Raw genomic sequence first — 22,241 nt, 5'->3', positions numbered from 1 at the left:
GCGATGTGGCAAAAAGAAATAAACTCATGATCTAGTCGGAAACCCTCTCGAACTGAGATACGCAAGGTCATGGTCTCAAGCATTTGTTTAGCTATATGATATACAAGTATTCTTACCCATACCGTATGAACCTATGGACTTTGAGTACATAAAGCTCTGCAAAATTGCTGACAAGATTGTGGAGCGTGATTCGGAGGCAGACTTCAACAGCGTACGTCGTCCTGCTCATGAGCTGTCACAGTTCGGGTCCATTTCCAGCATGGCGAAATCGTATCGACCTGAGCAGGTATCTCCGTGTAGAGGTTTGCATCTTGCTAGCACGCCTAAATCTTCTCCACTAAGGCCACAGCATGGATCAATGCCTGGCATGCCCTTGCCTTGTGGGTTTTCCCCGAGACCGATTTGCACTTACTGGAGACCGATACCTCAAACTCCAGATCCCACGTGGACTTTTCGTCGCTGTGCCTCAAGTGCGCCGCGCCTGTCGACCCTCCCTTGCGAAGGTCGACTGCAGGAGACGCACACTTAGACCCTTGGAGGGTGTCGAGGGTAGTCACCCACGGCGAGATGCTTGTGGCAAATGCCTTGCCGTTGAAGGGACCGAGGGGTGTCATCTCGGCGAACTGGACGTCTCTGGCAGACCAGTCGTTGAGCAAGACGATGCCAAATATATAGTCGCTGGCCTCGTCGGCGCTGATGGTTCTGCCACGGGGGAGCGGCTGCGAGACGAAGAGGCCAATCTCGGACTCAAAGTCCACCCTCTGGCTCTGCTGGAACGATATCGAGGAGGTTTGCGGATCTCGCACCATCCCGTGTGGGCGGTGGACCGGCTCGCCGTCTATCACGACTGACGAGGCTCTGCCGTTGTAACCCAAGGGCATGGCATAGTGACTCGGTGGTGTCGCTGCTCCGGCAAGCCTGCTGCACTGCGTCCTGAGTCAGCATTACGCGCCAAAGTCTATACTATTGGTATAGTCAGGGGTTGTTGATCTCCACCCACATTGTCGACATGCACATCGGCGCACATGAAATCGGTAAAATTTGAAATGTTGAAGGGACGATGCATCGTGGCAGCCGCTCGAGACACAAATGCACGCTCGTTCAGGGAGGCATCGGCGAATAGTGGTGATGCACTATTGCCGAGCCAGGACTGTAGACCATGTCGCAATTGGGACCTTGCCTGTGCTGGCAACGCGGCAATCCCACCAAGGTCGTCGTGGCGGCCGATGGGGCTGTTGCGCAAGTCCGTTATAAGGTGGTGCAGGCCTATATCGTCCAGGAAGGATGACTGCTCGAGAACAGAAATATCCACCACATGGTCTCCTATGGCTGCGCCAACCCGTCTCTCGGCCTGTCAGAGTCAGTACTTGTTTCAGAGGCCATGCATTGTCCTTGATAAGGACCAGTCAGGTTTTAAAGGGGTAGGCAGACGAACATTGTCCACTGTGCTGAAAATGCCAAAGGGTATGTGCGCCAAGGTGAAGGGGCAACCCGGAGGGACTGGAACAGGATGTGGCACCATTTTTGACGAGTAGTGGATGCGCAGGGGCTTGGCAAGTTCGGCTCGCACTCCTTGATGCACCACCACCACTAGGGGAACCAGACAGCAAGAGCTGCTATTAAGAGATTAAGAGATGCACGGCGCGGAAGACCAAGCAAGGGGGCGTTCGGCCGAGGGCGCGAACCGCCGGCCCGAACTCTCGAGGCCGACTGCCCCAGATGTGGAGAAAACAGCCCCAGTACTCCGCACACTTCTCCGCATGCGGGGATGAGTTCGGTTGTCGCGCGTTTCAGCATCACGGGCACACATCAGGGGGATTTCCTAGGTACCCCGACGTCGGGCAAGCAGATCACCTCGCAGGCCTTCAACATCTACAGATTTGCTGACGGCAAGATTGTTGAGGAGCGCGGGCTTCCGGATATCTTTGGGATGCTTGCCCAGATTGGGGCCATCACGATTCCCGGGCCCCAATAAGTGTGTTCACGTTCGGAGAAGGACTGGAAGCGTAGTAGACGTACTTCATCTCAGTTGCAGAGATGACGAGAGTTCAGTCAGATGTGACATAGACCCGACTTTAACGCTGAATTTATCAACTACTTCAAACATGTGTACGCCTATTGTATAAAGTTCATCTAGGTTACCCGGCGTAACCGAAGTTACTCCGGAATTCAACTTGGTACTTCTCGGAGTTCTCGCTTGACAGCGCGATTCCATGCAGACCTGGTCAAATATGTGGCAAATGTCACAGATAGTCAGCCAGGAAATGTGCGGTCACGGCCCATGCAACACAAGTCGAACCTTCTATCGCTTCCGATTACTACGCGAAAATCCTGACTATGACCCTCGGCTCAACCCCGGAGACCGCTGCTATTGAGCGGGTACAGGCTATGCTCATGCTTGGGCTTTATGAATGGGGGCAGACAGGACCACAACCAGGGGCCCTTGGAGCCTGGATGTCCATCGGTGGTGCCATCAGACTGGCTCAGTTCTTGAAGCTGAGCCTCGTGGATGAGCCGACCGGGTCAGCAAACGCACGTGCCGGCCAAGATCCTTCCCGGGAACCGCACTTGATTCTCGAACGTGAAATTATGCGGCGCACTATGTTTGGCTGCTTTATGCTGGACCGCATGCTTGCGTGTGGGAAAGGCAGGGTCACCATGATTCAACGTGAGGACCTCTGCATTCAACTGCCCTGCTCCGAGGATAAGTTTGACCTAGAGATCGAGCTTAACACGGGAATGCTGCCCTCGCGTAGTTGCGAGCAAGAAGAGCCCCGCCAAACCAATGACGACAGTATACTGAGCAGGTTTATCCATCTGGTCGACATTTGTGGGGACATCTCCCGGTATAGTTCGGATGGTGGCCGCCTGACAGAAAAACACCCACCCTGGGATTCGCGGACGGCTTTCTACAAGCTCAATCGACGGCTTCAGCAATTTGATGCATCTCTGCCCGGTGCCTTCCGGTTTTCGGAATCCAACTATCGTAGGCATGAGAACCATCAGGCGTCGAGTGCCTATGTACTTCTCCACATTTTGCGGAGCATTTCTCTGATAATGGTACACCGGGAGTACTTTCCCTCCGTCCCAATACGATGGAAAGGACCAGAAGGACTCGCAACGAAACGCTTCCCAGAAAAAGTTATGATAGGCCACAAGGCTTTTGGAACGAGAGTGCTGAGCACGTCTTTCGGCTGCAAAGGACATCCCCGCATTGATCGAAATGTGCGAGCGCAAGAACTGTCTTCCTACTGTCTTATTCCACCCCGTAATTGAGTCAACTTCCAGGGTCTAATATGCCCCACATATGCAGTGTCGACCGTGCACACCTCAACGTCCTTCTCATTCCCACGTAGGACATGTCATATCCTACGAAAGGTCTGTGCACGTAGTAGATCCACCTCATTCCAGCCCCTTTCCCCAGCGGATTTGAGTCCACTTTTAACCCCAAATTTACTGTCTTTCTTCCCCAGATACGACCCACCGACAGTCCACAATGCCGGCACTAGAAGACGACCTACAGTACGACGATGCGGAACCAATCGCCAATTCGATCAGCGACGAGGCCGGAATGCGATAATAGTCCCGACCAGGTCTTTACCTACCTACAACTTTACGCCGATCTAGAGTACCAGGTTCTGATCTGCCGTAGACCCGAGTGCCGACACGCCATCTCACCACATGGAGCCCAGGTTACTGCACATCTCTGGAACAAGCACAGCGTTCCGCTAGCCGACCGATTAGGACTTACAGAGCATATACGCGACAACTACCCTCAAGGCTTGCGCAGGCCTACAGATGCGGTTCTACCTCCCTGTGGTTCCAAGCCACATCCGGATCTCCAGATCTATGATGGCTTCAGCTGCCGCAAGTGCGTCTTCTTCACGACTAGCTTCCACGAGCTTACAAGGCACCTCTCTCACAACCACCTCGACGGGGAAACCGCGACCCGGCCGCGAATCGGCCTGCTCTACGACGACGTTTACCTACAGTCTTGGGCGGGCGGGCCTGATCGACGATATTGGACCGTTACTGGTGCAGATGGGAGTACAGTCCGGCCAGTGCCCGGCCGTGAACCCGAACGGCATTCTCCCAAGGCGCCTAGAAGGCCTATTGTCTCGGACTTCGACATAGCAAGGAAAGACCCGCATGATAAACGGACTGCTATCTCTCAGAGCAAGCCATGGCTTGACCGGACGGGATGGCCTCAGATCTTCGAGGGCGCCAACTGTGCAGTACTAGTAGCCCTCACAGCTACACCTTCGAACCCGCCTACTAGGCTCCTGCACCTTGGAAAGGGGCTCCATCCTGCGACCGCTCCATACATCAGCACACGAGGAGATGAGGTGAAGATATCTGGGCTCATTACTATGGCCGACTGGATACTCTCTCGCTGTGAGGAGACAGCCCGCGGAACGTCCCGCTCGGTTCTCTGCTGGTTCCGGAGCCTTCACCCGGATAAGATATATCCAAAGCCATTCACTCTAGTATCAGCAAAGTCTAGCCGACGCAGATATCTGCAGGTCTTCCAGCGTTTCATAGCCTTCGTCTTCCGTGTTTATCGCTTACCAGACTTTCAGCGTCACGACCTTCTCTCCGTCCGATTTGACTCAGAACAGCAGCAGCTACTTCGAGCTATCTGGTTCCACGAAGCCTGGAGTGGGGAACAGCTTCTTCGATGGATTCTAGCCGGGAAACCGGCTTGTCAGCCACGGTTAACCCCTACGATGGAGCGGTCTGCAACAAAAACCAGCCAGCATCCAGAATATAAAACAGAACAGAAACATAACACGTCAAACCTCTCCTCGGCTAAACCACAATCGAGAAAACGGTCATTTACTACCTATCAGCAAGCCGCCAAGATTGATTTCGAACGGGCGAGTACGAGGAGTAGTCAAGATATTGACGAGGACGAAGATGAGAGCGACTATTTTGACGAGGACTTGAGCGACTCGGATTTCAGCGACGGACAGAGCGAAACAGGGGATAGTGTCCAAAACACTAGTATCCCTAAGCATCAGGCCAGCTTCTTCGAACCACCACTAGGCCGACTTCTCGAATTACTCTTCAAGCTAGCGATCACTTTCTGCACCGAGGACTTCATCGACGGCCATCCCAACTCAACACATCTCGTCTCTTCAGTAGTATTCTCGGCATTAAATCCGATAGCCAAGGGTTTCGAACGGCAAGGCTGTATACTCCGACCCTCTCAGCCTTAATCTATGTGCAGCGGCTTCTCTTCCTGGAGTATGCCCTCCCTCTCGAATCATACGATCACATCGGAATTCCTCAGCGTCCGCGATACCGGCAATTTGAGCGGCTTGATTCCGTACGACATAGGTTTATGCTAACTAAGTCAATGACCCCCCTACCCGAGATGTTGAGCCTCCGTGACTACGGGAGAGTGATAGCTAGAACAGACACCCCATCCTATTTCCTTTACTGGAGTGACGATTTACAGACTGTGTCGTACGGAGACTCCTTCACTATCTCTATGGGCGCCTTCCGACAGCTGTCAGCATACTTCATTAAGCTTGCAGAGGAGCTCTGCGAGGAGCTTATGCTTGGTTTACAGGTGGACGTTGATCTCGCGAAGGTCAAGGACGACCTAGTTAACACTATAGATGGGTTCAGTTTCGTCAGCCATCTCTATAATAAGCTGACCCATGCCTACGTTCAGCTGTTCAAGCAGGCTTGTGTTCCTGCTTCTGGGCTGTTCGACGAGACGAGCGGCATATGGAAAGCAAGCGCAGTCTTACGATACCAAAGGAAGGCAGAGAGGCTGTTGGAATCCCTTGCAGGCTGCATCCACACGATAGGCGGCCAGACTGGGCGATCACCAGAGCTTTTTAGTCTCACATACCAGAACAGCGCACTTGGTGAACGCGGTTTATACATCTACAACGGCTCGGTAATGACGCTTACACGGCATCACAAAGCTAAACGTTCAACCAATCGGGAATTCAACGTTGCGCGCTTCCTTCCTCTCCGAGTCGGCCGAGTTGTGTTCCGATATTTGGCGTACATCCGTCCCTTCGTTACAAGACTGAGACAAGAGCCGGCCTTCATGCAGAGATCATCAGCGGAGCGCATAGTCTCGTCGCCTCTACTCTTTACCTCAGATATTGATGGTCTAAGGCCTTGGGACGCGTCGAAACTTTCAGCTATCTTCAGGAAGGCGACATCCATATGCTGGGATACTTGTGTGACCCCTCAGCTGTACCGACAACTTGTTATTGGAATAACGGAGAAGCAGGTCGCGGAAATCGCCACGCCATTTAACCGGTACGATGACATAAGTCCAGACGCGAGCATCAATGCCGTCTTTGCCTGGCAGAGCAGCCATCGCCCTATGCAGCGCGCGAATACATACGGACTCGATGGGGCTTTCCCCACGCAACTCCAGCCAGCCCTATTACGTATCTATGAGTGGGCGTCGTTTCGCTGGCATGAGTTCTTACGTCAGCCAAGTCGACGAATGCCTCCTGCCGCTCGTTCATCGTACACGACGCTCCACCCGCTCATGGACGAACAGCGGGATAGTCCTCAGCCAAGAGAGTTTAGCACTTCCCACACGGATACGGCAGTTTCCTTAGGCGTGCTGGACTACGAGTTGGAAACAAATGAAGAGAACGTTGAGACCGAAGCTACAGTACGGGAGAGGATTAGTGAGCAATTGCAAAGGGTGGAGGATCTACTTTACATCGATCCGAACTATAACATCGCAGTCTGTCTTATCTGTCGGCTGGGAATCCTGCCAGGCAAGGGTGCTGCTTCACATTTCCGTCGCCAGCACCGGACCAAGGGTACAACACTACAACAAAGCATCAGGAATTGTTCCCAACCAACACTTGCCGACCCATACAGTATCCCCGTCCCGGAAGATGGCTTTCTGCCAGTGAGCTATTTACCTATTTTAAAAGGGTTCTGCTGTACGGGTTGCCGCTTTCTTACACTAAGCTACAGCGTCTTACGTTCGCACTGGAGAGCGACGCACTTCAATGCATCGCAGTTAAATCTAACGCCCGAGCATATATGTACCAGCGTTAAGCTGCAGAGCTTCGGAGTGAGGCAGCGTGCGAAATACTGGGTGGTCATGAGCGACCTCGAGGGGGAAGATATCCCGGGACTAGAGTAGTGTAGACAATGTAGATCCACAGAATACATTATATATCAATCTTCCTCCCTATAAGTATCCATGGCAGCATTAGAAAGCGACGACCGGCTATGGAGTAGTCGTTGCTTTCTAGTAACATCCTCAGCACTAGAAAGTAACGACCGCTCCGTAGCCGGTCGTCACTTTATAGTAGTATCCTAGGGAAGCCCTGACCATCATTCTCCGCCGGGAAGCCCTCACTTTCGCGCATTCCTGGTGGGCAAGGGGGTGGGGCGCACGGGCCATTGAGTTCATTCCGGTACCCCCAGGTTGAGTTCATTCCGGCCAGCCAAAAGTCAGCTAACCCACGACAGCCCCAAGCAGGGGTCTAACCTTAACCCCCAGCCCAGCCCGTCTTGTCTAGGGGCAAAAAAAGGAAAGAGGTCTTCAAGCAGCCCGATCAAAACCATCATCGGCTCATAGTCTGCTGCTCAGCCTGTCCTGATTCGGAAAGAACTTGCATAGCAATGATCTACCCCGAGAAGGATCAGAGCATTCTTAAAGCTGTCCTAAATATCACTTACCTACCTCTCCCAGTTTTGCACCTGTTCTCGACACGGTTATTAAGAGACAGTGACGTCAGCCAGGATTTATGATCAGCTTAACGTCCCTAACATAGATCGCTGCATTCTCCAAGGTAACACTCTGACATTGTAGATTATTCCAAAGCAGAGACGGGAAGCCTCCGTAAGCTACGATTAACACGCAGATGCAGAGACTGTGAGCTCATTTGAAGGTATTGCGACTTACCACAGGATTAAAACCTGCCAGACAGAGCTGTGAGCTGCGTCTGCGGGCCTTCAGGGGTCGCTCATAGGCTCAGATCAGTTCTTCAAACGGCATCAATACTCTTTTAGAAAGTCAAGATATTAGTGATTGACATGAGGTCAACGTCAAGATCGTTCGCAAACGGAACACCCTAACTTCGAATTGAACAATGCCTAAACAACGTATAAATCCATGCTCTGCACCACCCGGCTTCAGTCTCTCTTGAATAATCACCACAAAACAGCGCAACACTCAAAAATCCTCCAGCCCAGCAGTTCTCATTCGGTACTGGCCGCCCTCAACCATCAGCCATAAAGGACTTCTACTGCAATCACACTCCAACACGTCGCAATCATAAAGTTCTCTAGCATCATAACGCAAACACTCCTCTTCGCTCTACCACTCATCGTAGATGCGGCTCCAGCCAAGGCGATCTCGACGCTCTCCGGTGGCGCCGCCACCGCCGCCGCCCCGCGCAGCCTCTTCCGCCACCCTAAGCGCGACGACGAGGAGTACCCCAGCGAGGAGTACATTGACAAGTGGGTCGGCAAGGCGTGGAGTCTCGTATACGACCCGGACATGCAGGAGAACTGGTCCGGCTCGTGCTACGACAACCCGGACGAAGGGCGCGAGGTCATCAATCGCATGGGCCAGGTGCTGGCCAAGCACTCGACGGGGACCACGTACGTGCTGATGAAGCCCGGGAATGCGCCCAGGGCCTTCTGGCTCCGGGAAGAGTACCCCGTCCTCGCAGGCAAGGGCATCACTATTACTACGGTCAATGAGGATGACACTAGCAAGCGGAAGACCTATGTAACTCACAAGAACCCGTAGTAGACTCTCGACCTACTGGAGATGTAAGGAGCTGGATTCTGGGGCGCGAGATGTACCGAGATAACTGTACTGGCACTGAGGTAGGGCCGCGAGTTGCACATGATAGAGATGGAGTAGAGTAGTCGTTCATGGGCCGCCATGAAGAATGGTTGATATTTACATTGTTCAATAACCTCATCTATGTAGGATTGTCTGAGATGGCCATGGTGCTTTTTATCGAGACACATTCGTTGCAGCTTAGTCCGATCACTAACACTTGAAGTGACAAATTCTGGTTGATGGGGGATCAAAATGTAGTGCAACTTCCGGTCACTGGGATGAGAAGAAGTTGCGTCGCCGCAATCCAAGCAACAGCAAGGATCCAAGTCCTGTCACATTGCGCTTGAAATGCAGCGCAGGCTCTTGACCCCACTCGCCACACTGGCCTGGTGGTGCAACCAATGCATATCAGGTATATACATCGCGGTCCCCTAAGTACCGAAATATCATACTGTCACGTTATAACGTGATTGAGCTAAAAAATAATAATTAAAGTTTTATAGTTGGAACAGAGTCTACTGTTAATTTCATCAAACATTTTCGCCTTTTCCGCACAAGCCGTACTACGGCCGCGTCGGTCTTTGGGCCTACAAATTAGATCAAGTGATTGCAGCTGGTAATCTCTGTAGTACCATGCTTGTAAACATATCAATGGTCGACACATAAGGTTCCCGCGATGCAATGCTTATGCAGCTCCCCTCGCTGTCTTCACAGCTGCACGCGATGCCGTGCCCCAGGCGCACCTGAAGCCACGGTCATCTTGCCTGCGCTTTACCGAGGCGTCCATCGAAGTCTCACGTCCCGCGGATTGTTCATCGCCAGCGTGAACAGCGGCTGGCTGTCCTGCGTCAGGTCAAGCAGCCTCTGCCTCGCGGCCTGCATTCTCTTCTCCATGTCCTCCTCCGCGCCACCACCCAGAGCATCTCCGCCGGTGATCTCGGGCTCGGTGTTGCACCGCCCAAAGAGAGTCGCGATGACGGCGACGAACTCGACCTGCGACATCTTCTGCCCGGGACACTTCCTCGGGCCCGAGGACCAGGGGAGGAACCCGCCACGCGGGATACCGAGGACTGCGCTGTGGTCCACTATTACTTCTTCGTTTACTGCCTTTACTCGAGATCCATCGTTGTCGCTACCGTCGTCGTCGTCGTTGCTCCCCGTGGAGATGCGCTGGATCCAGCGCGCAGGGTTGAACTCGGATGCGTCGTCCCACGCGGAAGAGCTGGCGTGCAGGGCCATGGTGTTGATGTACACGGCACAGGGCGCAGGGATAGTGATTGTCGATAGCTCGGCATTATCATCGTCGTTGTCGGAGGAGGAAGTCGAGTAGGCACGGGAGCAGGGGATGGTCTGCGGCGTGCTGGTCGAGCGCATAAGCATCGTCACTGCTGGGAACAGGCGGAGGACCTCGAACTGTGTTTGTCAGTGAAAATCTATCAGCGGCTGTTGCAAAGGGGCAAGTTTTCATCATCCTATCTCCACGGATAATTCCTCAGACTCGAGGATGCATTGCACATACCATGAGGGCCAGACAGCGCGGCAGCCTGGGAAACGCCTCCGCATAATCTGGCAGCTGCAGCTCTTTGCCGGTGCCGCCGCCCCCAGCGTAGAGGACGGCGTCGATCTCGGCCTGCACCCACGCCTGCCACTGTGGGTGTGCGGCGAGTAGCGTCACTGCGAAGCCGAGCGTATTAGCAGTCGTGTCGAACCCGGCTGCCGTGAAGATGAACAGGTTCCCGGCGATCTCGTCCTCGGAAAGGTACTGCGATTTCCCGCTGCCGACGGTTCCGCTGTCAGGTTCCTTGGTCTGGTTCCCCTGGTCACAATTGTTTTCTTGCTCCTTGGCTTCGTCCGAGAGGCGAACGAGGGTTCTTATGATGGTGTCCGGGGCGGCTGGAGTAGCAACACTGCCCAAGTTTACGTCTTTCTTAGTCAAGGTGGTGCCACTGCCCCGACGCTCGTTGTCGAGGAGATCGTTCGTCAGCTTCGGGAGACGCTCGAGGGCGATGCCGAGCCTGCGCATGGAGTAGGGCATGATCGGCAGGCGCAGTATGGCACCCGGCACAAAGGCGGCGAACAGCAGCAGCTCAGTGCAGAGCGATATGGCGTCGACGTAGGTCATGTCGGCGTGCGGGGCGGGCTTGGCTGCCGACTCTGACGGGAGCACGTAGGGTGCGGGCCGGCCGTAGGCGACACGCTTGAGCACGTTGATGGCGATGGCTCGCAGGCCGGTAATGCTCTCTTTGGTGGATGCAGACGGATCTCCGGTGGCGGTGGTTGTTGAAGAGAGCAAGGCGTCGACGAGCTCGTTGGCCTGCTCCTTGCTTTCGGCCCAAACGCCAGAGCTGATCCGCTCGTTGAGGGCTGGCGCCACGATGCGGCGCTGGCGAGCCCAGGAATCGTCGACAGACTGTTTCCCAGGATGACTGCGTCAGCCGAGTCTTCGGGGCAAGATTATGCTGGCTGTTGTTCACTTACAGTTACGAGGTTGTGGCCAAGCAACCCCATGACGCTGGTCGTCACGTCTGGATGAACAAAGTCGCGCCTACGAGCAAGGATGGCGTTGGCCATGGCCGGATCAGCAGTAACGAAGCGATTCAGAGAAGTCGTGACAATGACAAAAGCCGGACCGAGCCGCTCGTGGATGGCGCTCTTGTCGTGGAACTCCCAGCCCCATAGTGTAAGATCAAAGGCACGCCGAGCGGAGGCGGGCAGAATCCGGCGGAGGAGTGGTTTCAGCGGCTCGGAGACGACTCCGAAAATGAACTAGAGAGGGGAAAGTGGATGTCAGATATCGTGTCTTCGGCATGGGCAGAACAAGAGCCAGACTAACACCATCGGGATCATATGGCACAACAACCAGAGGCAAGCCCATCGACTTTGCGGCATTGTAGTTGCGAACAAGAAAAAGCACTTGTGACCCCGCCCAGAGGAACGAGACCAGGGCCAAGCCCACAATGATGAGACTCATGAGTGTGGTGGTCAACGGGCCAGGTTCTGTCACGAGAATGCAACTGTAGTGAACGAATACTTAGCAGTGAAAGAGTTAACGTGGACCAACTGCCATCCTGATATAGTGATGCACTACTACTGTGATGTGGATCCAACTGTCAAAATCGTGCCAGACGGAATGCGCAAATGCCGGATGACCACCCCTGGAGAACGGGTTGGACATGCAGGGACCCCTCAGCGCTCGGTGGCCGACAGCACCCGGCCCGCCGAGCTCATCTCCACATACCATTCTAGATAGACCGCAGTAGTTAGGCCAGGCCGGTCTTGGCAACAAGCAGTGATGTGAAGCCACAGCAAGACTGGCTATCCTCGAATGTTACGATTCGTAAGACACGAAGTCTTGCCGACGTCCTGGAAAGTTTTGCAATTCGCAGGGCAAAGTCAGTTAGGCGAGTCATGTGCAACAGGGCATACAATCGATCAAGGCGATGAGGGCGTGAACAATTTGGCATGCCTCCCACAGCACCCCTGAGTGGTGGTTTTGGAAGGCCGAGGGCCAACAATGCGTAACGAGCGTAACCGAGCAAACACAGCCAGCAAGCTTTGTCGGTGCTTCATAAGACGCAATAAGCGGTAGCATGCAACACATACGGCAGGCAAACCTCGTTCACAATGCCTGATGTACGTAGCGCTTAAGTCAATCAGGAACACTTATCACCATGAGGACTTATACCTGCTGTGTCAGCGATTCAGACGACACATTTGGAAGACAGAACAGCACAGGGCGGAGAGCAAACGAAGATCCCGCCTGATAAATTTGCTGCCCATGATGGAGGACATCCATATCGAAGGTTTTAAGAAAGACCTTATCCTAGCACTACTCCAACTGACGACTATGCCAACCCCAACTAATCCCTAAGCATTGTTTGTATGAGCGAGAGGTGCGCCATAAACAAGACACAAGTTAACAAATAATCACAGATCATTTTAAAAGTTATCAATTCGTGTCGAACACCAGCGAGCAGCCTATAAAATGAGTCGGCTTGTCATCTCCTTAGAGAGTTGGAAGACAATATGCCCGACTCCACGTGGCAGCAGCACTCCATCTGGCAGTGCAAACGAAGAGGTATATGTCGAACAGGTCAACACTAACCAGATGCTGGACATACCCGGAGGGTCGGAGGGCAACTGGTGAAACGGCTGGAGAAGAGCGTGTGGTGGATCACGGAGGGTCTCCAAGACAAGTTCTCAATGAACAGTATGTAATGTCAAACAAATGTATGCAACTCTTTCTATAAATGGCTAGCTGAGCAAATCTATGAGGTCCAAGTCTAGAATGTACAAGAGAGCCCTAGTGCGCTGAGAGACGGAAACGAGTGATGTAAATACTGTTCCCGTATGTCGCAAAGCCCCCAGATGAATATGTAGTATCGCAGTCTACAGGTTGTGTCTCGCGTGCTTGCTCTTGTACCTAATCCATTCACTAGAGCGATACACCCGCTCGCATCTCCGTTGCTTCAATCTTCGCACTCGCCCCCACTTCACCACACCCCCAGGACCCTGGCTTTGATGGACCGTAGCGCGTAGTTGTTGCCCGCGTGCGAGCTGCCGTAGACCCGTGTGTCGTCGAGGTTGAGCGGGTATCCCAGCCCCGTGAAGAAGGACTTGAGGAACTGCTTGAGGTTCGGGATGTTGGCCGAGATGATGGCTCAAGTAACATTTGTAGTTTGTTGTGTTGAAGCCTTCAACATCAAGTGCATCACCAGCCTACAAAGAATGACATGCCAAAGAACAATGCTTCAAGCTGCACGGAGATGACCACATGCACAATATGCAGGGGTCACCAAGTGCCGAGGCCCAGGCTAGCCGCGCTTAAACACCACCATGACTCGCATGCTCGCCCTTGATTTGTAAGACTCCCGTGTGCACCTTGGTTTGTAAGCTTCCCTTGTGCAAACCTTAAGTTCCTGGCCATAGCGTTGCCCCGTAGCTGGAAACACATACTAGATGCGCCTAGTGACGTCTAGTGCTGCTGCCTCACCCCGACAACCTGGCGGTCTGCGTGGTGGCTAACCGCAATCTATGGTTTGCGATGCCCCTGTGCTTTCGCGGCCATACAGAGTATATGAGATGATGGGAATTCGATAGCACGGGAGACAACTAGAAAAAGCTGCGGACCCCCTTTCGATATTGTGCCCGTCCTGTCCTCCACGCCTTAAACCTTTCATCGTAAACATTGCGCAACAAGACTATACACCAAGCAACCGTCACAATGGGCGCATCGGGCAGCAAGAGCGTCGCCTTTGACCCCAAGGTCGACATCCCGTCCCTCAAGGACAGGGTCGTCCTCGTAACGGGCGGCACCAGCGGCATAGGCCAGCAGTCCGTCCTCGAGTTCGCCAAGCACGAGCCCAAGGAGATCTGGCTCGCCGCCCGCAACGCGGCTAAGGCGAAGGAGGTTACGGACAAGATCAAGGCCGAGGTCCCCGGCGCGAACATCCGGTTCGTCCAGATAGACATAGGCTCCTTTGCGTCCGTCCGTACGGCCGCCAAGCAGATCCTCGACGGCGCCGATCGGCTCGATATCCTGCTCCTCAACGCCGGCATCATGGGAGTCCCCGCAGCTACCACCGACGAGGGCTACGAGATCCAGTTTGGTACCAACCACATGGGCCACGCGCTCTTGACCAAGCTGCTCCAGCCCTTACTCCTCAAGACGGCGGAGCAGCACGGCGACGCCCGCGTCGTGTTCGTCTCTTCGGCCGCCCATGCCTTTGGGCCGCCCGAGGGCATCATCTTTGACGCGCTTAAAACGACAGGCGAAGCGATGACCGGGAGAGCCCGTTATGGCCAAAGCAAGCTCGCCAACGCGCTGTACGCGAGGGAGCTCGCGCGGCACAACCCGCAGCTCACGGCCGTGTCGCTGCACCCGGGCGTCGTCAGGACCAACCTCGCCGCCACACTGCTGGACGGCAACTGGTTCGCGGGCGCTGTGATTGTCTTCCTCTCTATGGTTATCGGCGTCGACGTACCCACGGGCACGCTGAACCAACTCTGGGCGTCGACGGCGAAGGCAAAGGATATCGTGTCCGGCACGTACTATGAGCCGATCGGCGTCACGGGGCGCGGGAAGCCCCAGATCTACGACCAGGCGCTCGCGGAGAAGCTGTGGGAGTGGACGGAGAAGGAGCTCGAGGGGCAGACGGTCGGCTGAGAAGGGTGGAATGGGTTGATGTGATCTCTCGGCGTTCGAGCGACAACTGGTTTTACACGCAAAAATAATATGCACTCACACATGCTTACGTCTCTGGTGCATTCTATGTCTGCGATGTGCGTATTGTTTAAGATGATTTCATAGTCTGGGGCAGGGAAGACCTCACCGAGCAACGTCCAGCCGCTCAGACACCAGTCCACGTGAACCCCTTGTCTAGGGTAAAGTCGACACTGTGCGTAATGTCCACGCTCGAAAGCCCGACGAGCACCTTGTACGCTCCCGGCCGCGCCTCCCAGCACATCCGCGCCGCGTCGTAGCAGCTCACGCAGTCCCTGTCCAGCGTCAGGACGACGTCCCTCACCTCGCCGGCCTCGAGCGCGACCTTTTCAAAGGCCCGCAGCTCCTTGGGCGGCCTGGCGTGGCCACCGCCGCCGCCGCCACCGCCGATGGCCGCATCACCGCTGTTGCAGTCGGCGACGTAGAACTGCACGGCGACTTTGCCCGCGCGGCCGCCGGTGTTCTGCACCCTCGCTGTCACCGTGATGCCGATGTTCGCGTCAGCGGCCGCGAACAGGACGCGCTGCTGCGTGATGCCGGCGCCCAGCACGGCAAAGGTCGTGTACGACAGCCCGTAGCCGAACGGGAACAGCGGCTTGGCGGCGACGTCTGCCCGGTCATAGTATCGGTATCCAACATTCAGCGCTTCCTCGTAGCGGAGGATGTTGTTGTGCGAGGGGAAATTGTCATAGGCCGGGTTGTCCTCGACCTTTCTGGGCCACGACAGCGGCAGCCGCCCGCCCGGGTTCACGTCCCCCGAAAGCTACTCTTCGACGGGAGCAGAGCCGAGCAGTGAGCTTCTTCCGCAAGGTCACCTTTGGCTGGTCTCTTGTCGACGATACAAGTGATAAGGTGAAGCTTGACGAGACACTGAAGACGCTGAAAGATCTCAATGACTGGCTGGAATCGATCCTCCCGTCCCTAATCGGTGTGGTAACGGAGCCGAGGTGGCCAGGCGATTTGTTAGCATCAAGATGCTCTCGGTTGCAGCCGAGCCGACGGAGTTGCGAAGCCTTGGGAATACAATGGCGGCACAGGCCGGGCACGTTGACCTATATCAGGAGATACACACCGCTGCCGTTCTCAAGGCACAGAGGCTCGGCGGAGGCATCTCGGACTCGGAGTTGAAAGAGGTCGTCCGGGAGAAGGACATACTCGTCGGGGCTGAGCCACCCTTCCAGGAAAGGCAAACCTGCACTCTCTGCAAACTACAATCAGCCGGCTCTACTGTGTTAGTAGAAGGGGCACAATATCCCAATTCGCTCACGGACATCGACATCAAACTCCTCGAGAAACGGATCGCCACTCTCGCCGTGCTTCTCTAGCTCGGGGGCCACCCCTACTTCAAGACACTCCCCGGTTGCCACGGCTACATCCCCTACACTAGTAGGCGGTTTGGCCTGGTGTACCCTCTCCCCCCCTCGGCGGATCCCAATCGCGAGCCCGTCCCGCTCTTCTCCCTTCTCCCCTCCATGAGCCGGTACAGTCTGGAAAGCTTCGGCATGACCAAACGCGTCAACCTCAACGCGCTGCCAACGCTCGAGGGCCGGTACCGCCTCGCCCACGCCATAGCCGACGGCCTCCTGTCGCTGCTGAGCGTCTCCTGGGTCCACAAGAGCTTCTGCAGCTGGAACATCCTCCTCTTCCGCTCCCGCATCGGCCACGGCGCCATCGACTTTGCGCAGCCCCTGATCGTCGGCTTTGGCGTCGCGCGCCACGAAAAGCCGGGCGAAGTCACCATTGACACGCGCGATCTCGACTCCCCGCTCCGTCTGTGGCAGCACCCGGATCTGCGCGGCAGCACCCACGTGCGGTTTCAGCCAAAGCACGACATCTACTCGCTCGGGTTGGTGCTCTTTGAGATTGCCATGTGGCAAGACTTGCCGAGCTTTGACAGGCGCGAGGATCTGCAGACGTATGTGCTGAATCATGCCGGGGTTGTCGCGCACCGGATGGGCACAAAGTATCGGGGTGCGATGATAGCTTGCTTGGATGACGATTTTAGGTGGGATGAAGCGAGAGCACCGGGGGATGGGAGAATCGCGTTGGTGTTTGCGGGTGATGTGGTTGCGAAGTTGCTGCTTTGTGTGGAAGGGTGCTATTAAGTGAAGGGGAAGCCGACCTTCCTACGAGGCGTGCCTAGTATCCAGTATTCCGTCTCATTGCCTTATCTTTCTTTAGCTCTCACCCGTTTCCCGTTTCCTCGCCCTCGTCCGCTGTGTCATCGTCACTGGGCTCCCCCCAAGCTTCACGACCATGTGAAGATTCTGGTCCTGCAGATGGGCCAGAGCGGACTCGATCGTGCCTCCGCGCGTCTTCTCCGCAAGAATTCGAGGCATGGAATCTCTTCTCAGCGTCACCGTCCCACCGAAATGTTTGAGTACCCGACAAGTAGCCAGATCCCCGCCGCGCAACGCATAGACACCATGGAGAACAATTTCGACGGAACCTCAAGATGTCAATCCTGAAGCAATATGATGCCCAAGCGGCCATTTGTATAGCTTTCTGTGCCCACGAGAATGAACCTCGCAGCCTCGCAATCTGGAACGGGTCTCGTCTCGTTTGCAGCGCTTCTTTTTGGCCTCGTCTTGGTGCCGACCGAGCCTTGAAAACGCCTGTCAAGACCTGCACGATGCTTCTTGTGGCGCCGGGACTGCTTTCAAGTGGCATGGAGTCGCTAAAATTCGAGAAGCTGGGTGGAGTATACATTGCTCAAGAACGATTGATCTCCTTGTCCGTCCATGATCTCTGTGCATGAGATGGGGATCAGACTTTGCAAAGTACCGGAATCAGAAGTGGCCACTGGTGCCAGAGCTCATCATTTTCCTGAGGCTCCAGACTAACCCTAACCTAACCGCGCGTAAACCTGACAAATGTTCAGGTTTCCGTGCCTGATACCAGATGATGAAATGTATGGTCCTTCTGCACGCCCATCGTCTTGGGAATTTGCAAACCTACTTCTTCACGCATGTGGGACGCCCCGGTTTGGTCTTATCAACGCGACTCTTCCCGTGGAGAAATGTGTCTCGCTATCCTAAGTCCCACCGGAGCATAGAGTGCAGACCTCCCGCATCCTCTCTCCTACGATCGCGACTCAAGCACGCACACGCCCGCGCGTGCGCACCGCGATAGATTACTACACCCTTGCCTTGATGAGAAAACCTTTTTCTGATGACCCTAGCCTCATTGACTACTTTCTGAGCATGGCGAAAGACTCGGGCAGCAGATCAGATGTGACGTTGGTAGCTGCGAGACCGACACTATCGTAGCACACGAGAGAATGTTAGCAGGTCTCCCGGGAGGAGAGGTGTTTTGCTCGTGGTGAAACGGAGAGAGGATCGCCATGCGGCTCCGCTCGGACGCTCGACGGCGAGGGGGTGAGAGGGTGATGAGGGTGTGCAGTCGTGGCGCCAGAGACTCACCCCAGCGAGGTCACGGAGAAAGGAGCCGTGGCTGGAGACCGGGCGCGGGACACTGACTGATGACAGTCGGCACGGCGGGCGAGAGAAGATGACGGAGGAGACCCATGGACTGACCTGTGGATGGAGTCGTGTGCGCAACGGCAGGCCTGTGCTGGCAGTGGGAGGAGACTCTGACTGGGCTGGGGATGCTTGGCCACGGTACGAGCCAGGGTGGCGGCCAGGACCACGCAGACGATTGTGTGGCGCGCGTGCAGGGAAGCGAGCTGCTGAGCCTGCTCTGACGAGAGTCGACGGGAGCTGGCGAGAGGCAGGAGAACGGAGAACGGAGGACTGGCCGGAGGCTGGAAAAAGGAGGTGGGCACACACGGCGGCGGTAGAGGCGGGAGGGCTCCCAGCAGGCGGAGGCTGCCGCCGTCGCGCCTGGCAGCAGGCAGCTCAGAGACGGAAGTGCTTAGGGACTGAGGGACTGAGGGAGCGAGGGACTGAGACACGAATCGCGACAATAGCTAACGTTAGAGGGCACCTCCAGGCAGGCCGTCACGTATTAGGTACTCGGTAGTCTGTCTGGGCGACGGGAAGGGCGGCGGGCGGCAGGCGGGCGGCGACCAGGCTCGGCGGACGAGAATTGAAGTCGCCAACTTCGACAACGTACGTGGGAGCTGGAGGGGTGCTCACTTGCACGTGCAGGGGTCCTGCAGTCGTTGCAGGTGTTGCAGGCAGGCGCTGCACGCGCTGGTGGGCGTGGTTGGTGCAGGCCTGCACGGACCCCGCCTTCCAAACAGTGAACCCTTTTTTTCAGCATCACGATGCGGCCTCAAGAGTCAGAATGCATGCTGCCACCCATGCTAGCAACAACTCTACAGTCCACAGCGTACTCCGTCCTGACTCCGGACACGATGCCATCTCGCAGGCCCCCTGTCTCGCGTGCGGTGCTGACAAAGACCTCTCTTCCATGCCGACCCGGCCATCCTCGGACGACAGACACTGCAGGTGCCATTGGCCACGGCCTGCGCAGAATCGCGAAAGACGCCAGGGCAGGCTTTGGTTGGTTGGTCCGTCTGATGTCGCCTGCCGCCGAGGTCCAGTGCCCGTTCTGGCCCCTGGGGCGTCCGGAGCATGGCTCCGCCGCGACACTGCCCATCGAGATGCTCTTTTCTCTCGCGACGACTGCTCTTCATCATCTTCGGTGTCGACTCTCATCAATCGTCTTGTCCAGCACCACAACACCAGAGCCCAGACAGACACCGCTGGCTTGCCGTTGCTCGCCTTTGTGGGGTTATAGCGCCGATCACCCTGGGTTCTTCCTCACAGGCGGCTAGAACCAAGATGCGCCGGCCCGCTCATCACGCATGAAACGCCGCACTTGCATGTGACCATACTGAACATGGACATTGGTCCGGCACGAACAAACTGTCCGGCCACAAGGCGTCGCCGTCTGGACTCAGCAGTCAGGCGAACCTTGGAAGTGCAATACTAGGTGACACGGCTGGTTCCGAAACAGCGTTGCTCGTTCCACCCTTGGACGCTAGGGCGTAAACTCCGAGTCGTTGCCACGTTGTCGACAGGGGTCACATGTTGTGCGGTCCTCCGGTGGAAGTGCTGAGCGTGCTCGTGGAAACGCCAACTTCATGAATTGGGTGCCGGGTGTCTCGACCACGCAGCGACCTCTCGTGCTGCGTACTCCAGGTCAATGAACTTGTTTGCCACCTCCGGCTGCCTAGCCAGTCGGGCATTTGGACCAAGCCATGTGTGTTCGTGCACACGGGCGGACATGGGCATGTATCTCCAACGAGCCATGTGGAGACGACGCAGGAGTGCCGTTAACCTTTCCGGGAGTACATGACCTGGTGCAGAACTCGACTCTCGTGGCCTGCATAGTAGACACAAAACACCAAAGCACACGCGACCAAAGTATTAAACTCGGGACTTGAACAATGCTTGATACGGAAGACCTACCGTGTGCAATCACCAGGCCGGCCGCAGTCTGCTCAGCGCTGTGCGCATAGACATTTAGCTTGAGAAGCGAGTACGGTAGTCAGATACCTCAAGAGCACAAGCGCGCTCTTCCCCTGCAGACCATCCAGAAGACGCGAGCTCGACTCCCCGTCCCGCCAAGACTCGACACATGATTGCCGTCTGCACTGGGCAACACTCGCGGATTTGCATACTCTTCTTAAGATTGAATTACATGCTTAGGCGAGAGGACCCCCGGGACGTGCACTCATAATATACTCACATATAGGTGTTCTCGGGGCACAATCCGATACCTCCTCCACTAGTGGGAAATTTTCGAACTTGTTTCTAGAACATCCCCGCTCAGAACGGCCGAGCTCGCCACGATCCTCATGTTTGTCTCGCTCGAAGGAAAAATGGGCTCCCGGCCAGACATTGCCTTTGGGTCAGCGTCTTGTTGTACTGTACCGTTCCCAGCCATATGGCCAGACATATGTAGCGGGGATCTTTTCGCTGTGGAGCCGCGATGATCGCTGCATGTCGACAAGCACTCGACTCACCCACGGCACGGATAGCTCGGATCAAGCCTGACTAGCAGCAGTACTGTAGCAGCAGTCCGCGATCATCAGTACATATCATCAAGGATGGAACAGGCTCCAGACATTTCAGTGGGCGCACGACACCACGGTGTTTGTGCCGCGTCGCGGACGGCATCTTCAGGTGAGTCGGGACACCGCGCATGCCACGCTGGCACCGTCGCCCTCGGCTCGGGTCCAGCACAGGCAAACCAGCAGGGATGTCTGGCCCCGCGTGCGCCTGTTTGCTGCAAATCAAGACGGAGTCGTTACGTTCATCCTGAGCGATATCCACGGGCGTTAAGTGATTGCCAGTGAGTGCATCGACCCTCGCCTCACCTCACCTCACCGAGCGAGCGGAGCCCCGCGAGCAAGAAGGCCCCTGCTGCGGTGACGCGCATTCTCCGTCTTGGTAGAGCTTATTCGGTACTGACACTGACCGTGCCACGTGTTTCGTGACCGGGGCCAAACAACCTTGGCGAGCGGGGGTCCTGCTCCTGTACCATACATCAGATGACATTGAAATCCGACAGAAGTTTGTGACTCTTGCTTGGTGGTTACTCACGACTACCATGGTGGAAGCTCTCACGCCCCGCGATACTCTCAATGACTCGAAACTATGAGCAGCTGCCCCCTGCGCCGCGAGCTCTTGGCTGCACGAGATGGCTGCAGCCCTGTCCAAGGCATGTATGGCATGGCTTCCAAAACTTACCTTATCTTCGAGACGTTGCGCCAAAGCGCCGTTTACCGATGATGAGTGAAGTCTCATGCGACCTTGGTGCGTTGATGAGTTGGTATTTATGTTTTTCCAGCGCTTGTTTGAGAGATCCCCCCCCCTTTTTCCCCCTCTTTCTTTTTTCTCCCTATTCTTTTTCCATATTTGTGGTTCGTTCTTAAATTCGCTTCTCTCGGCTGCACTTTGATTCATGACCTACTTCGACACATCCGCAGCTCACACATGGTCCCCTTGTCCTACAGTGCCCTTCCCAGCTTGCGGTGTGCCCGTCACCGTTTGCGACATGGGCGGAAGAACATCAAGCAGAGCTAGAGCAGCTATTTTGGAAAAACTCTCTGGAGGTACCCATGACCTGACTAGACAGCCTTGGAAGCTCTTAAATACCATTGATTTGGCCAGGGTACAGAAACATGTACGAGGCACCACCAGCCACACAAATTCGTAACAAGCCCAGGAAGGTTTGGATGCCGGTGGGTTCTAACCGTCGGATCCAAGAGAATCGAGTCGCGACTTTCGTCCCCCGAGTCGTATGTAT

At 55.5% G+C, this 22,241-nt stretch overlaps 7 protein-coding genes across 7 annotated transcripts; 5 read left to right on the top strand and 2 right to left on the bottom strand.

Moving 5' to 3' along the window:
* Window positions 1–120: 120 nt before the first annotated feature.
* Window positions 121–1,522, bottom strand: B0I36DRAFT_300648 (uncharacterized protein; the record flags this gene model as incomplete). Its single annotated transcript, XM_046152030.1, has 3 exons — window positions 121–926; window positions 1,001–1,351; window positions 1,436–1,522. 3 exons carry the CDS (start codon window positions 1,520–1,522, stop codon window positions 324–326), a joined length of 1,041 nt encoding a protein of 346 aa, XP_046003939.1. The 3' UTR covers window positions 121–323.
* Window positions 1,523–2,337: 815 nt separating this feature from the next.
* Window positions 2,338–5,219, top strand: B0I36DRAFT_356763 (uncharacterized protein; the record flags this gene model as incomplete). Its single annotated transcript, XM_046157675.1, has 2 exons — window positions 2,338–2,986; window positions 3,628–5,219. The coding sequence occupies 2 exons, from the start codon at window positions 2,338–2,340 to the stop codon at window positions 5,217–5,219; spliced, it is 2,241 nt and encodes a 746-aa protein (XP_046003938.1).
* A 140-nt stretch (window positions 5,220–5,359) lies between these two features.
* Window positions 5,360–6,627, top strand: B0I36DRAFT_378644 (uncharacterized protein; the record flags this gene model as incomplete). Its single annotated transcript, XM_046160714.1, has 2 exons — window positions 5,360–6,438; window positions 6,597–6,627. 2 exons carry the CDS (start codon window positions 5,360–5,362, stop codon window positions 6,625–6,627), a joined length of 1,110 nt encoding a protein of 369 aa, XP_046003937.1.
* Window positions 6,628–8,093: 1,466 nt separating this feature from the next.
* B0I36DRAFT_356762 (uncharacterized protein) lies at window positions 8,094–8,758 on the top strand (the record flags this gene model as incomplete). The annotated part of the gene is made up of 2 exons (XM_046157674.1): window positions 8,094–8,106; window positions 8,337–8,758. 2 exons carry the CDS (start codon window positions 8,094–8,096, stop codon window positions 8,756–8,758), a joined length of 435 nt encoding a protein of 144 aa, XP_046003936.1.
* Window positions 8,759–9,273: 515 nt separating this feature from the next.
* On the bottom strand, window positions 9,274–11,815 carry B0I36DRAFT_342751 (cytochrome P450). The gene is made up of 4 exons (XM_046156106.1): window positions 11,631–11,815; window positions 11,276–11,563; window positions 10,317–11,207; window positions 9,274–10,210 (listed from the first exon to the last, which is right to left on the bottom strand). The coding sequence occupies exons 1-4, from the start codon at window positions 11,766–11,768 to the stop codon at window positions 9,569–9,571; spliced, it is 1,959 nt and encodes a 652-aa protein (XP_046003935.1). The 5' UTR covers window positions 11,769–11,815; the 3' UTR covers window positions 9,274–9,568.
* Window positions 11,816–16,492: 4,677 nt separating this feature from the next.
* On the top strand, window positions 16,493–17,488 carry B0I36DRAFT_356760 (uncharacterized protein; the record flags this gene model as incomplete). Its single annotated transcript, XM_046157673.1, has 2 exons — window positions 16,493–16,935; window positions 17,164–17,488. The coding sequence occupies 2 exons, from the start codon at window positions 16,493–16,495 to the stop codon at window positions 17,486–17,488; spliced, it is 768 nt and encodes a 255-aa protein (XP_046003934.1).
* An 805-nt stretch (window positions 17,489–18,293) lies between these two features.
* B0I36DRAFT_60925 (uncharacterized protein) lies at window positions 18,294–19,055 on the top strand. The gene has a single exon (XM_046163092.1). The coding sequence runs from the start codon at window positions 18,531–18,533 to the stop codon at window positions 18,999–19,001; it is 471 nt and encodes a 156-aa protein (XP_046003933.1). The 5' UTR covers window positions 18,294–18,530; the 3' UTR covers window positions 19,002–19,055.
* The last annotated feature ends 3,186 nt before the right edge of the window (window positions 19,056–22,241 follow it).

Source organism: Microdochium trichocladiopsis (genome assembly GCF_020744255.1).
Source record: "Microdochium trichocladiopsis strain MPI-CAGE-CH-0230 chromosome Unknown B0I36scaffold_19, whole genome shotgun sequence".
Classification (NCBI taxonomy): domain Eukaryota; kingdom Fungi; phylum Ascomycota; class Sordariomycetes; order Xylariales; family Microdochiaceae; genus Microdochium; species Microdochium trichocladiopsis.
This window is presented reverse-complemented; position numbering and strand designations above follow the sequence as displayed.

Coding starts and splice junctions, on each gene's coding strand:
- B0I36DRAFT_342751 (XM_046156106.1), bottom strand. CDS start 11,768: ATGAGTCTCATCATTGTGGGCTTGGCCCTGGTCTCGTTCCTCTGGGCG. Junction 11,564..11,630: donor TGCCATATGATCCCGATGGT/GTTAGTCTGGCT, acceptor TCCCCTCTCTAG/TTCATTTTCGGAGTCGTCTC. Junction 10,211..10,316: donor CGCGCTGTCTGGCCCTCATG/GTATGTGCAATG, acceptor TGACAAACACAG/TTCGAGGTCCTCCGCCTGTT.
- B0I36DRAFT_60925 (XM_046163092.1), top strand. CDS start 18,531: ATGACGGAGGAGACCCATGGACTGACCTGTGGATGGAGTCGTGTGCGC.